At 35.9% G+C, this 14,961-nt stretch overlaps 2 protein-coding genes across 4 annotated transcripts; one reads left to right on the top strand and one right to left on the bottom strand.

Annotated features, from left to right (window-relative positions):
• Positions 1–8,996: 8,996 nt before the first annotated feature.
• LOC104803656 lies at positions 8,997–11,669 on the top strand. Of its 3 annotated transcripts, XM_010527653.2 has the most exons (5): positions 8,998–9,161; positions 9,273–9,641; positions 9,717–9,869; positions 10,081–10,347; positions 10,588–11,669. In XM_010527653.2, the coding sequence occupies exons 1-5, from the start codon at positions 9,015–9,017 to the stop codon at positions 11,464–11,466; spliced, it is 1,815 nt and encodes a 604-aa protein (XP_010525955.1). In that variant the 5' UTR covers positions 8,998–9,014; the 3' UTR covers positions 11,467–11,669. The 3 variants fall into 3 exon arrangements, with proteins under 3 accessions (XP_010525957.1, XP_010525955.1, XP_010525956.1); XM_010527655.2 differs by lacking the exon at positions 10,081–10,347 and having other exon boundaries at positions 8,997–9,161; XM_010527654.2 differs by having other exon boundaries at positions 8,998–9,641.
• A 416-nt stretch (positions 11,670–12,085) lies between these two features.
• LOC104803655 lies at positions 12,086–14,143 on the bottom strand. Its single transcript, XM_010527651.2, has 4 exons — positions 13,653–14,143; positions 13,455–13,569; positions 13,061–13,175; positions 12,086–12,981 (listed from the first exon to the last, which is right to left on the bottom strand). The coding sequence occupies exons 1-4, from the start codon at positions 13,751–13,753 to the stop codon at positions 12,317–12,319; spliced, it is 996 nt and encodes a 331-aa protein (XP_010525953.1). The 5' UTR covers positions 13,754–14,143; the 3' UTR covers positions 12,086–12,316.
• Positions 14,144–14,961: the final 818 nt, after the last annotated feature.

Below are 14,961 nucleotides of genomic sequence, written 5' to 3'. Positions count from 1 at the left end.
GAGCTGGAGTTTGTGGGCTCCCCTCATCAGCAACCCCCCATGTAGATGGATCATCCTCTAGTGTGTCCCCTAACCCTAAGATCTCTAAGCTAATGGACATCTTCTCCTTCCATAAGGAGAAGTCTCCCTTGCCGTCGAACTTCTCGACGTCAAGGCCGCGATACAGAGGGGCAGACATCACTAAGGAAAACCTAATCTCTAACCCGAGGATGCACTAGACCTACCCAGAACGAAACTAACCTGGGAATGACTAACCCGACCCTAGGAGCACCTAAACCAGACCTAAGGAGCAAGACCGATCCTAAGAGGACCTAAAAACTAGGTATTTTTCAACCTACCAGACCTAATAGACTCTAAACCTGCCTACCTAAGACCTGATTACGTCTAATCAGACCTACCCCAAGGCTAACACTGACCTAACCAACCTAGATCAGACCTAAACCGAGTCTATTCTGTCCCCCTAAGTCCTAATCAGACCTAAGCCAACCCAATATTGACTTACCTACCCCTGATCAGACTTGAATTAACCTAATCAGATCTAAACTAAGTCTAAACCGACCTAATTAAATCTGATCAGACCTTATCTAGCCTAATACCGACTTCTCACTCACCTAGTTCAGCCAAATCCTCCTATTCAGGCCTAACCGGACAGAATTACCGGACTCTATGACTGAGGATAGGTAACCAAAGTCTACTGCAGATCTAATCTGCCTTTACCTAGGATAGATCGACCTATACAGATCCTAAATACCCTATACCAGACAGAATGCCCTAAGAACCGGACTCTATCTAACCCAATCGAACCAATCAGACCTAAAACCAACCAATTTAAGTCCTAATCAGACAATCCTGACCCTAAACCGACCAATCTAGACCTGTTCTAATCGATACAGACCCTAAACCAGACAAACCCAGCCCTATTTGGACAAATCAGACCTAATCAGACCTAAAACCGGCCCAATCCCGATCTAAATTGACCTAAACCGGACTCTATTGTCCTAAACCGGTCCTAGATTGACCTAAACCGGTCTGGGTTATCCCGAACCGGACCTAAATTGACTCGAACCGGTCTGAACCGGTCCAATTGACCCCAAACCGGACCTGAACCGGTCCAATTGACCTGAACCGATCCGGTTTACCTAACCCGGTCAACTGTTGACCAGAAATTGGTCAACGTTTGACCTAACCCGACTAAACCGGTTCGATTTTGAATCGAGCCCGGTCCAATTAGACAATTTCGATTTAACCGGCTAAACCGGATTAAACCAGAACCCCTAATTTTCGGAAGTTTTGGCAGCCGAGTTAACCCGAGTCAACACAGTGGTTGACTCACCCCGGTTTCCGACTCAGACGTGACTCAGTGAGCCACGGCTGATTTCACCGGAGAACCGCCGGTTTTTCACCGGTTTTCCCTTCCTGCACCTAGATCTAGCGCTTAACCAGGTAATCTTACCTTCTTGGACTCTAAACTCGACTGTGTGACTCAGTCCGAGTCTAGATCCGGAACCTTACCTCTCTTCCACCACCGGATCTGAGCGCCGCCGCCGATATACGTTGCCGATCTCCCCACGAGAAGGCTCCTTTCGACGTTTCGACCCTGAAACACTCGACACACACCGTTAGAACGCTCAAACCTCAACCCCAGAGTTTCGGACTTACCTCGACCGCCGATCGCCGTCGATGTCCGCCACTCCCTGCCTCGCAACCGGGCTCTGATACCACTTGTAGAGTATTTACCCTCCGATTCACCTCACCAACACTCCGATTTCACTCGTGTGAGCAAGAAACGAAAGAAGGAGAGACGACACAGAATTTACGAGTTCGGTACCGAGCTCTAACGCTCGGTGCCTACGTCTCGGGAAGAGGGAGCCGCTATTGGCTAGGTACAACACAGAACCACGCCGGAGAATCGACCGGAGTCGACTACAGCGCAACCGGAGAACCGAAGTTCGCCAAGAGAGAGAGAGAGAGAGAGAGAGAAACCCTAGAGAGAAGTCCAAAAACGCAAAAGTATGCTGAAAACCCGAAAACCCTAGGACTCATAACGCGTCCTTTACATTTTCCCAAAATACCCCTCAGAGACTCTGCTTCATTCCGAGGCTTTGGAAGCCTCCAAACTGATCAGCGGGTTTGGACGAAGAACGCTTCCAACAGGAGTGGTGGATAGGAAAATTTTTAATTTGTCTATTAATACTATTTATATTATATAGTTTTATATAACTTAATTTAAATAACTAAGATTTATATAATACACCTAAAATTAAATAAATTGGTTTTCAGGAGCTCCTTAATTTTGTAGGAAAATATAAACACTCAGCTTCGAAAATAGAAATTATTTATTATCAATGTTACAATTAGGGGTGGGCAATTCGGTTCGGAAATCTAGTACCGAACCGTACCGAACCGATTAATTCGGGAACGGTTCGGTTCGGTATTATATAAAAATACCGAACGGTACAAGATTTAAGATACCAAACGATTCGGGAACGGTTCGGTTCGGTTCGGGAAATACCGAACGGTATTTCGGTATTTTTTATTTTTAATTAAAAAAATTTAATATTAATAATTAATTATGATAATTACTATATTTTACTTAATAAATATTTTATTTTTATCTCTTTTTATTTATATTATTTTTTGTCTTTTTTTATATTGCATACATTTTACTTGTCGGTAAAGAAGGATTTCTTCATATATGATATAATTTTTAAAGTGTAATTTAAAATTTTGATCATATTTATAGAAATTTTCAAAATTATTATGTAAAATTTCCTTATGGTTATATCAAGTTCAATACTTTTATTTTGTTCTCTAAAATTATTATGTTGGATGTTTTTTTTTTATTTTTATACTATATAAATTATGAATATGTTATGAACCGTTCCGAACCGTCCCGAACCGTTCCCGAACCGTCTTTATTTCGGTTCTTATTTGGTACTTATTTATTAGTACCGTACCGTCCCGAACCGTCATAATACCGAACCGAATCGAACCGAATAATATACGGTACTAATTTGGTACAAATTTTATAATACCGAATAAACCGTTCCCGAACCGAATCGTTAAAATTCCGAACCGAATCCCGAAACGCCCACCCCTAGTTACAATGATAAAATCATGGTAAAATGAAACATTAGTGAGTTTATATAAGAAATTTGAAAAAGTTTCTCATTAATGAAATTCACATAAGAAAAAGGATTTGAGTTTTTTTTTTCAAATCAATTGGACATAATGCTTAATTATTAATTTAATTAAATAGTTAAATTTAATTCATCATTTAAATTAAATTCGCTGACCGCGACTCCGTGCGCTGCTGACTAATCAATGTTAGACCTACTATGAGCAATAAATGCTGACAACTGATAACAAGAATTAATTTGATTCAAATTTAATGTTTTTACTGTTCAATATATATATATATATATATTATATTATTCCCCTTTGTATATATAAGTACATCATCAGCATCATAAGCATCAACATCTTCGTATGTATACATGCAGATGCTCATGTGTTCATGCGGGAGTTTAGTATTGGTTTCCTAGTACCTAACTCCATTTAGGGCACCGTAACTTAAGTCAAAGACAGATCTGATTTTTTTTTATTTAAATACAAATTAAATATGATTAGGGAATGGCTAATGGCATTCAAGATCGGTATTTATCATTTATTTATTTTTTGCTTAGAGTGAAGGCGAAGCGATTGCATCCGCTTATGGCCAACAAAAATGACAAAAATAAGACGAATAAAAAACATGAAATTATAATTTGTTTTTTCTGCATTTAATGGATAATCTTTAGTTGAAATTACCCTTGATTAAGAGAAAGGAAATTTGATAATATAAAGTGAAATAATTATTGGAATAACCTTGATTCGGTTTTTTGCTACGTACACAACATTGGTCATGTCAATTAAAACCCCAAAAAATAATATGTATTATAAAAAAACAATATTTTTTAAAATCGTTAAAATATAAAAGTTGTCTTGGAATTAAACTCTACATTAAAATATAAACCACCTAATACAAAGCCAAAATATGTTTTCAAAGTACAAAAAAGTCTATTATCCTAAAGTTTTTAAAAAAGAAAATGTTATTTAGTAATTGTAATAATTTGTTGTGTTATATAACCTAATTTCCATTCAATATGTCTATAGTTTCGATAGATGGTCACGATTACCACAATGATAATGGTTATATTTTGGCTTCGGTAAGATTGCACGTGCCGTCCTTTGACCAAAAAAAAAAAGATTGCACGTGCCGTCGTCAACTTGACAACTCAACGTTCAGATACATAGTTTGTAGTATAATATCCTTTTTGGGTAATGATATTTGTAATATTATTGATAGTTATTAATTATTGCTTGTCACATAGAAGTTTTTTCGCCTTAGAAATTAGCATTGAAAAAGTAAATAAAAATTCATATTTGACACAAGAGTTAAAAAAACAGATTAAAATTATATATAGAGCTCCTAAATTTCCCAACATTTGTAACTCAAACCTATATTGAAAATTGAATTACAAATTCAATATTTATATACTGATAAACGCTATTCAGAATTTCAATTATATAAATCGTTTTTAGTAATATAACAGTAATCTTGGGGGATAAAAATCTATTTAGATTAGTTTTTTAATCTAAACGTTATATTAATAGATGTCAGATGTTTTAGCATATGTACTATTAGTCAATGTTTTGTTGATATTCATACAATAAACATGAAAAGGGTCGTAGTTCACAAGACAAATACTCAGAAATTTAGATAAATATTCACATGACACTATTAAGACTATAAATTAGTTTAAATTTAAGTTTATAATATTATGTTGTATAAGACTTAAAAATCAAATAATGTTCAACATCTTACAAACTAAAGCCAAACAATGTGTTATGATCTAAAAATAATCAATACTACAAATACAAATGTGATAATCAGATTTAATAAAGTATATTTTTTAAGCTGTGAATTAATTATTTAGATGTTCAGGATATTTATGGTGCATATGAAATTTAAATCTTATAATTTTTTAATTTATAAGAATTAAATTAATTATTTTATCAAAATTAAAAAACCATTATTTTTTATGGGGTTAAGACAATTTATTAGATCATGTGAGGTGAGAGAGTCAAAACGTCTCGACTCTCAATTTCAACCAACTCGTTGTCTGTTGAGTCAGCTCGTTGAAGCCTACTCGGAGATTTTGGGGCCCACTCTCATTTTCGACCTTTCATTTTCCGAAAATCTACGGACAAGCCCAATATTACGGCATCGTGACAAAAGTATTCCCTTTTCCCTGATAAATAAATTATAACGAAATTATCCAATTTTAAAATAACTGACAGTGACAGATTATTTTTTTATTCTGAAAATCATAAAATAATTTTTATATTTCATAAATGTATAATTTAATGTAAGAAATATCCATACATAATGGGCAAATCATATTTTATTGATTAACATAAAAAACATTATCGCAACGTGTGTGTACTCAAGATATATATAATTTCATCTACAATATAAAAAACAAAGAACTGTAATATATATATATATATATATATATATATATATATATATCTCACTCATGACACAAACCTGAGAAGATCTTAGGTTCCGTCGGGAGGATTAAAGGGAACATCAATTGATGTTTTTTTTTCTTCTAAAAATCTATATTTTGGATATTGTATTCGAGTTCTAAAAACTTTTATGTTTTATATATTTCGGATTTCATTAAAAAAAATGCAAAATATTGATATTGAAAACTTTCACCAAGTTTTGTGGTATATAGAAAATTTGTACATTTACTTCTTTCTCTCTCTCTTTCTAAACATATATATTGTAATATATAATGATTCCGAACAATAAAAAATCGAGTTCTGGAAATTTAGTGAATTAAAAACATTTGTCAATTTTATAAAGATTTTTTTTGAGAATCTAGGAAGTTTGATTTGTGAAATTAAACGTTGCATTTATAGAACAAAGATTGTTAAAAAATTTAGGAAATTTAATCATACGGTAGAAAATTTTAAATTTACTGAATTAATAAATTACATTTCATTGAATATGAAACGGTGAGTTAATTGGTTGTGTTACACAGTAAACTCAACCAACTTCGCACCGCACCAATAAAAAAATAATACGAAAGGCCCACGAGAAACTTTCTATAATATTACTGCTGATAACGTATTGATATTTAAATTACGAAAATGAGTGGATGCATGCTAAATATATAATTTATTAAATGTTATATACGTTTAAAAAATAACATCTTATTTTTTAAATGAAAAAATCTCACTCCCGATGCGTCAAAGTGACATATTGATGATATCCTCTACACTACATGGCACGACCCTTTTTCTATTTCGTTTATCCATAGTGCTATGTTATACATAGAAACATGTTCGGGACATGCTAGTCCAAAAAATTATTGAAATGTTATGAATAGAATTGAAAAAAAAATAGAATATCAGTTTGTTCTATTTTTATTGAATATAGAGAATTAAGATTAATTGTTACCATCTTTAAATTAAAATAATTAAAAGGGTTTTAATGAATTTATTAATACCTGCTCAATTCGAATAATCTATATCCGTCTATCATTTTTACCGTAATGATCTCCCGTAAATATTTTTTTTTATAATGATCTCCCATAAATATTTCATGTAAAAGGGGGGATTTGTACTTACTAGTTACTACCACTCAAAACCCTCGATCATATCATACAAATAAATAGCGCATAACTAATAAATCTCATACATACATACATACATACATACATACATACATACATACATACATACATACATACATACATACATACATACATACATACATACATACATACATACATACATACATACATACATACATACATACATACATACATACATACATACATACATACATACATACATACATACATACATACATACATGTATGTGTGTGTAAACGCATATATGTAATTAAATACGTAAATATTTCGTGTGTGTTATAGGTGTGTACGTAAAGAATTGAAGAAGCATATCTTATCTTAACAACTCTAACATTCTCAATCGTGTCTCTGCCACCACCGCAGCAACAGCAAAATGATGTCATTTTGGTCTTAGCAGTGAACACGGAAGCCGTAAACATGTGCTGAGATTTTCCATGTTGATTTTATTATATTTATATATCAATTTGATCAATAATGCAGCTCTTTCTAGTTTCTAGAATATTTATTATTTATAAAATTTCAACAAATTAGAAGCCGGTCGTTTCGTGTCAAACCAATTAACTCAATTGGCTACAAGTTTAAATAAAATAATAACAGCTTTTAGGTAAATGAGTGGATTTAAAAAATTATTTAATTTCTTGGTACGACTTATATAGGCTAAGGATTATGATTATTGCATATATAATTTGGAGTTGTTTTGTTTCCTCAAACAAGATCAGGTGGGTAGTGGGAAAGGCTTTCACTCAAGATCCAATGGCAATTTACTTTTGTGAGAAAATTAATAAATTAAAAGATTTTTTGCTTTTTTACTTTTGTGATATAATAATTAATAATAATAATGGAGGACTTGGAAACATGTTTTGATAAAGTTCCAAGATAAAATAATAGAATTAGGTGACTTATGTGAATCTTCAATGAATTAGTTGAAATATATTTGAGAATTTTTTATTTGATAAACTGGATTTTATAACGTTGAAAACATCTGGCCACGACACTTGTTATAATAAGGCACAACTAGGCATGCGAACATTATATGGACATACATGCATCCATCCATCCATCTATATATATATATATATTAGACACCAAGGAGATTTGGTTGGTATGAACTTGAGAATCATAGTCATGCATATGTAAGATTCTTGTAGACAGAATACGCATTACAAAATGGTCAATGTATATGTTCTTTTAATGATATATATTACAAAACCATCCAACACAGACAGAGGTGTACGTATATATATAGAGGCATAATTTATGTAAACTTGATTTTAATATTTTTATTTTTTTTGGTCTAATTTAATTTTAAACTTAAAACATAGATTGTAAAATAAACTAGTAATATAATTTTTAAATTTCCAATTTTAAAACCAACATAGGCAGCTCAAATTCGAGAATGAAATGACAAATGTTGGGCTTGAGAGGCAAGTTACGAAGTGGAACTTAGTATTGGGCTTAGGCCCAAATATATTATTTACCCAAATGTAGGTAATACGAAAGGCCCATTATTATGAAACGTTTGACACGTGTCTTACTAACACGTGAGGAAAGTAAAGCGTCAGAAACACGTGGCACAAGAATCTACGGGGAGGAGCGGTCCCCCAAAATCTACACGCAATTGATTACGTGCGCTGTTTGCTTTATCCGTGTTGACGTGGCAGCTTCCCCTTGGCCTTTGCATTTGCAATTTGTTTTTTTTTTCCAAATTTTATTTGTACAATCAAATTAATATTTTAAATAATTTATATACTACTCTTTTATAGTCATGTACGTATATCTTTTGTGATTGATTTGATTATACGTAATCTCCCTAATATCCTTTGTCTAACTGTAATATACACATTGCAATTATCATTTTGATATTAAGAGAAACCTAAACGTCTTACTCTTGACTTTGAAAAAAAAAACAGAAGTCTCTTATTATTATTTTTAAATAGAAGTCTATTATCTTAATTATTCAAATAAATACAATAAAATGCAAACTAAAAACAACTAAAAGGTCTAGTTTCTCTGTGGGCTAGAAAATGTATTTTTATTGTATTCTATGAGTTATGGAGTTTATTGACATTATGATAATAGTTTGAGATCCTTTTGGGTGATGCCAAATTCAACCTCTCTCCAAATTTCCATCTTTAATATATATATATATATATATAAAACAAAAGGAGTACCAAATCTTAGCTAAGAAGCCTAAGATTAGGCGAAGCATTCAGAATTCAGTTTCTCTTGCCTTGTAAAAATTGGATGTTAAATTCTATTCCAAATAATTAAATATTAAGGCACGACATAAATTATCCAATAAAAATGCGACAGCTCAACGAAACACCCGAGGGGGAAAAGCAATCACGTGTTCCGCACATGATATTCTTTCTTCTCATTGCCATGTCTTGTGACGCGGGATTGAGCCAGAGAGTTCAGACACGACGGAGTCGATCTTTGGGGGGTTTTGTCGTATATTCACTTTTTAAAATGCTCTTCTACGTTTTCTTTGCCTTAATTAGAAGGCATACACCTGTATATACATACACGCACACCCATATATAGATTCGCATATATATGCAGAATACAGCTGTTTCATTTTACCATCCAAAAAAAGAAGAAGAAAAAAACCCAAGAAGAAGGAAGAGGAGGAGAATCATTCCAATGGCGAAGAAGGTGAAGAAGCTTCACGTGACGGTGAAGCCGGTGAGGTTAGAGGGTTTACCCGCTCTTTCCGGTGACATAACGTCGTCGGCGATGACAGAGATCAAATGGAAAGGACCGGTCACCGGTTTCGGATTCGGTTTACTCCCGTTTTACCGGTCGAACCGTCGCATAAACCGGACTAGCATTAAACCGGTTGTGGGCGGTGGCCACGTGGAATGGGACGACGAGTTCGAACGTATCTGTTGCCTTGTCGGGCCGTGGAATTTGACCTTCAATATCTTCTACGTGAGTTTCTTAGTCTTAACCCCTCTTAATTGTGATTAGTGTTTTGATTAGTGATTAATCTTTGCTTGAGATTAGGGAGAGAACATAGACACGAAGAACAGAAAATGCGTGATCGGAAAAGCGTCGTTGGATTTAGCGGAGTTAGCGTCGAAGATTGAATCGAAGGTTGAGAGAAAGATTCCGATACATTCAGAGGGTTCCGGCACAACCAAGGAATTTAATCTCGTGGTATGCCTAGCAATTAGTTTTTTAATTACGTTTAAATTATGATCTCGTGATAATTCTTGGAATTTCATGTACTTTTTTTTCTCTCTCTTTATAATTCCTATAAAATAACATGGTAAACACGCGCGAAAGTTGCTAAACTGTCCTTTTTTTTTATTGGATTATAAAATCTAATCCAAAACCAATTAGGACATGTGTTTGTTTATTTAACCAGGTCTCTGTGACCTTTTCCGAAGTAAGAAACGAAACTGACACGGTACGACTCGCTCAAAACTCGCTCGACTCGGAAACGATGGTGTACTACAATTCTGAGTCTTCTTCCTCGTCGGCCACCGAGTCAAGTTCCGTTGGACTCAGCCTTGATGTGGAATCCGGCTCGTCGTCGAGTTCCGAGTCTCGGCCCGAACCCGGAAACAAACCGGGGTTTTTTTCGTGGAAGAGACGCCGGTTAAGCTTTTCCATGTCCCGCAAACGAGAATCGGTAATATTTTCGGTGATCGAATATGTATTTAGTTCGCATAAGCCATCTGTTTATTCCAATAGTATGTAAGGTGAAACTTCAATCCGAATTTTACAATGATTCTTCTTCCAATTCACGTTTTTGAGCTCGAATATAAACCCATACTACCTTAAACCGGAATTTATTAGGTTAATTCATACCATCGGTTTGGTTTGAACGCTAACCGGAACCGGTTTTCTCTCTCACAATTTTGTTGTGCAGAGAGGGGACGAAGGAACAAAGATTTCAGCAGTAGCAACGAAAAAATGGGAGAAGAAGGATCTGATGAGCCGAGACGGGAAATTCAAGCTCCGATCACAAGTGTTCTTCGCGTCGCTCGACCAGCGAAGCGAACAAGCCGGCGGAGAAGCCGCGTGCGCGGTGGTCGCGGTGGTGATGGCCCATTGGCTCCGGTCGAACCCTAATCGCTCTCCTTCGGGACCCGAGTTCGATTCGATCATCTCACAGGGCTCTTGGCTGTGGCGATCTCTCTGCAACGACAAATCGTATATGAGATTGTTCCCGGACAAGCATTTTGACCTGGAGACGATCGTCTCCGCGAATCTCCGGCCCGTTAGGGTTTGCTCGGATAAATCTTTGACGGGGGTTTTCAGCCCGGAGAAGTTCGATTCGTTGAAGGGTCTGTTGTCGTTCGATGATATCTGGGACGAGATTGAGAAACACGTAGCTGGGCTCGATCGTGGAGAATCTAGGGTTTATATCTTGAGCTGGAACGATCATTTCTTCGTGATGAGAGCAGATCATGATGGGTATTTCATAATCGATTCGTTGGGGGAGAGATTGTTCGAAGGGTGCAAGCAAGCTTACATTTTGATGTTCGACGACTGGAGCTTGATGTACGAGAAGAAGAAGAAGAAGAAAAAGTCGGAATCTGAAGAAGAAGAAGAAGAAGAAGAAGAAGAAGAAGAGACATTGGTTTTGAGAGGAAAAGAATGTTGCAGAGAGTACATAAAGAGGTTTCTTGCGGAGATTCCGTTGACGGAGCTTGCGGCGGCGGAGAAGAAAGGGACAGTTCTCGATGTCTCTCATCTTCATCAGAAGCTTCAGTTCGATTTGCATCATATTTTGTCGACTGATTAGAGTATTCTTTTGTTTAATGTCATTTCAGTCTCAATGGGATTATCAGAAATTGCTGATGAAGCGAGAAATCATCTCCTTCATCTCTCTTTTGGTGTTATTAGGATTAGGACCTCTTCTAATCAGTACTTAGGTTGCAATAATCCTCTACATTATCTGAATTTACCCTGACTGCAGCCTTTTGTCATGCTGTGATGAATCTCCAAGTTTTATTTTGAATTAGAACTAAGCAAATATGATCATCTATCTCCAAAAAGTGCGACCCAACAAATGGGGAGGAGGACTTGTTTAGTTTCTTGTCATGTCTTTAAAGCAAAACTCAAATCAAAGAAAAGCAAAACAAGAAAGTTGAGAGAGAGCGAGAGACCCATCACTTAGCTTAAACCCAAAGAAGTAATAAAGTGCAACAACAAAGCTCTCCCAAAGGCTTATCCATTGTCCCCCACTTTGAAACCCAGAACTCTTTCCTCCACTCTTTGTCTTTTCCCTTTTGTCTTTTCACAAAAATATATCCCCCTTTTGCTTGTTTACAACGAAATGGATGGGATTTGTACCCCAAATGCGCCAAAAAAAAGAAGCTCAAACTCATGTGAAATGGACTTGGAGAAGAACTTTTAAAGGCTTTTTGGCAAATTGCTCATCATATTTCCGACCAAACGTGTTCATTACATGACCGGTTAGTTCCATATTTACAGCTTCATAACATCTAAACCTACCAGAAGAAGAGACAAATTGCTACAACTACCAAGTACTCAATAACACAAACACACACAGAGCTAATCCAGAACTGAGGTAATAATGCAACACACATCCTAAGCAAACAACACACTTCTCAAAACGTAGCCTGAGTGAGTCAAGTCGGTGAAGCTCGTACCATCCAAGAAATTCTCGGGTCATCGATGGCTTGAGCTGGAACTGCAGTCTTTCCTGTTGTTATTGTTGTCGATGATGCATTCATGTTCACAAACTCATCCTTCTTTATCCATTGACCTGAAAACGAGCTCACAGGCAAGTTTATGTCGCTTGTGCAGCACAATGCGGCTTTTGGGTCGGCTAGTTTACTCCGTTTACGAGTAGGAGACCCGGCATCTCCAAAAGGGCCTAACCGCAAGGATAAATCACACCCACCAAAGGTCATGTCCTCCTGAGTAGTATTATCCACACTGACCGATTTGTTCTTGAAATGGGAACTGAACTTGGATGAGCCACGGACCACATTAGAGATCGGAGAAGGGACCCGGAATGAATAGCATAACGGGTAGGACGAGTACTTTTGAGCGTGGTTAACTTTGGATGACCCGAGATTCTCGTTATGAAACGTGAAAGGGAAGTTCTTTGGAGAAAAGGGGTTGGCTTGGGCAATGGGTTTCGTCAATAGTGCCCCGGGGGATTTCATGAGGATATGGTACTGAGACATGGTGTTTAAGCTATTCGGTTCTTGTCTAAGGTAACACCTCGGGTCTATGTTCCGTTGGCTCCTCGAAGCTCTCCGTGGCGTGCAGCCCAAATGCAAAGCAGCTAAGGAAAAAACCCGGAACTTTAAAAAGCTAAACACAATGTGATTGCAGACATTTAAACTGAGGAAATTTGGATATACCTTCAATGCAAGGTTGAAGATATTCTCCGGTTTCAGTGGTCTCATCAAGTCGGATTATGGTGTTAATGGCGTCAGTTGTGCGGTCCAAGAGGGTATTCATGTCAATATACTCGGTCTGAAATCAAGAAATGTTTTTGAAAAACCTAAAGATAGCAAATGGGTACAGAGAGAAGCAGAACCAAATTCAAGAAGAAAGATACAAGGACTGGTCCCTTTGTTCTCAGTAGAACATAAATGCAGCACCCATCAAAGAGAGTAAATTTTCTGACTTTGGAGCAAATTTGAAGTAAAATTAAATGAATACTCTGTTTGATCAATGCTAATGTACTGGAAATTGCAAAAAGACCGGAAAAAAATCCAAAATTTTGACCTAAAACCACAAGTGGAATCATACCTCAGAGTTGGCTTTGGAATACATGATTTCTTCAGCTTTCAAGACGACGACAGGGAGCTTCTCTTGCCATTCCTTGTTCTTCTTGGTTGCTGGACTGTGAATCTCACAGACAATCCTAAACAAACAAACAAAAAAAACCCAGGATTTAGAATGGAGACAACTGAAGCAAAAACCCAGAAGGATCAGATGAAGACAGACCTGAAAATCTCTTGGATGAGCAAACCTCTCATGGGTTGGTGTCTGTCACTGTGCCAGACTCTCCTTATGCACTCGTACGGTCTTGGCCCTGGTCTTGGCATCTCGATCCACAGAGTGAGGGAGAGAGATTTGGAGAGAAACCAACACAAGAACTGTTCACAGAGGGAGATGTAGAATGGACACTATTTCTCTTCCGTAGCTTCAGAACTCAATAATTCCACAGAGGGAGGGAGGGAGGGAGGGAGAGAGAGGACTTTTCCTTTGCTGTGCTACCAACTTACAATGACATTATAAGCACAAGAATCGCTGATTTCAAGGCCCATCTCCCCCTCGAATCTACACTTCTTTTTCAGTTCCAACAAAGTTCACTTTTTTTTTTTCATTTGCTGAGACATAAATTCAGATATTATATGAGAGAAAACGAAGGGAGAGAGGGGGAAGAAAATGTTGGAAAAAGCAGAGGAAAAAGAAGGGTGATTGAGTGAGGGGAAGAGAGAGAGAGAGATGGTGTCCCCCCACCCTCAGGCCTCATCCACATAGCTTCTTTTTTTTTTCTTTCTTGGTTTTATTTTATTTATTATGTAAAAAGTAAAACACATTATATGATGGATGAAATCTTATTTATCTTTAAAAATATATTATTTGTAAAATTTCACCTTATAATAGTAAAAACAACTCTTTTAAACAACTAAACCCCAATTTTAAAATTATTTTTACTGCAACGAATTTTCGAAAGCACACCTAACCGTTTTTGACGATTTTCAAAAAATAAACTCACTTATTTCATTTTATATATATATATATTTTTTTGTAACAGAGCACTTAGCTGCTATCCTTCAAATACATTGACGGTATAAAGCTCCGTTATAAGACCAATCTTTATGTATAGGCTTTATTGATCTAGAAATTATGTCTCTTCCCACCAAGTGTACTCGAACATCCAACCTTGAAGTGTATTACATTCTCAAATTGATCACTAGACTATCCTTTGGTAAAGTTATTTTATGTTAATGAGATATGTATTATCAATGATAACAAAAATCAGATTAACAATAAGAGTTTACTCGGGCCATTCAAAAGTAGGGTTGGACGTTTCGTTTTAATTTTTTGGAATCGAACTGTACCAAATCGAAATTTTCAATATTTTTTTTGAATTGTACCATTCAAAATTTTCGAATGATATATTTTTTTTTATAAATAAACTGAATTTCTCGAAATTAAACTGAACTTTCTTGAAAAAATCAAAATTTTCTTAAAAAAAAATAGAAAATCTAAAAAAATCTAAATTTTTAACAAAAAATGGAAGTAA

Source organism: Tarenaya hassleriana, unplaced genomic scaffold (assembly GCF_000463585.1).
Source record: "Tarenaya hassleriana unplaced genomic scaffold, ASM46358v1 Cleome9, whole genome shotgun sequence".
Taxonomy (NCBI): domain Eukaryota; kingdom Viridiplantae; phylum Streptophyta; class Magnoliopsida; order Brassicales; family Cleomaceae; genus Tarenaya; species Tarenaya hassleriana.
Note: the sequence above shows the minus strand (reverse complement) of the source record. Positions and strands in the feature narration are given on the sequence as shown.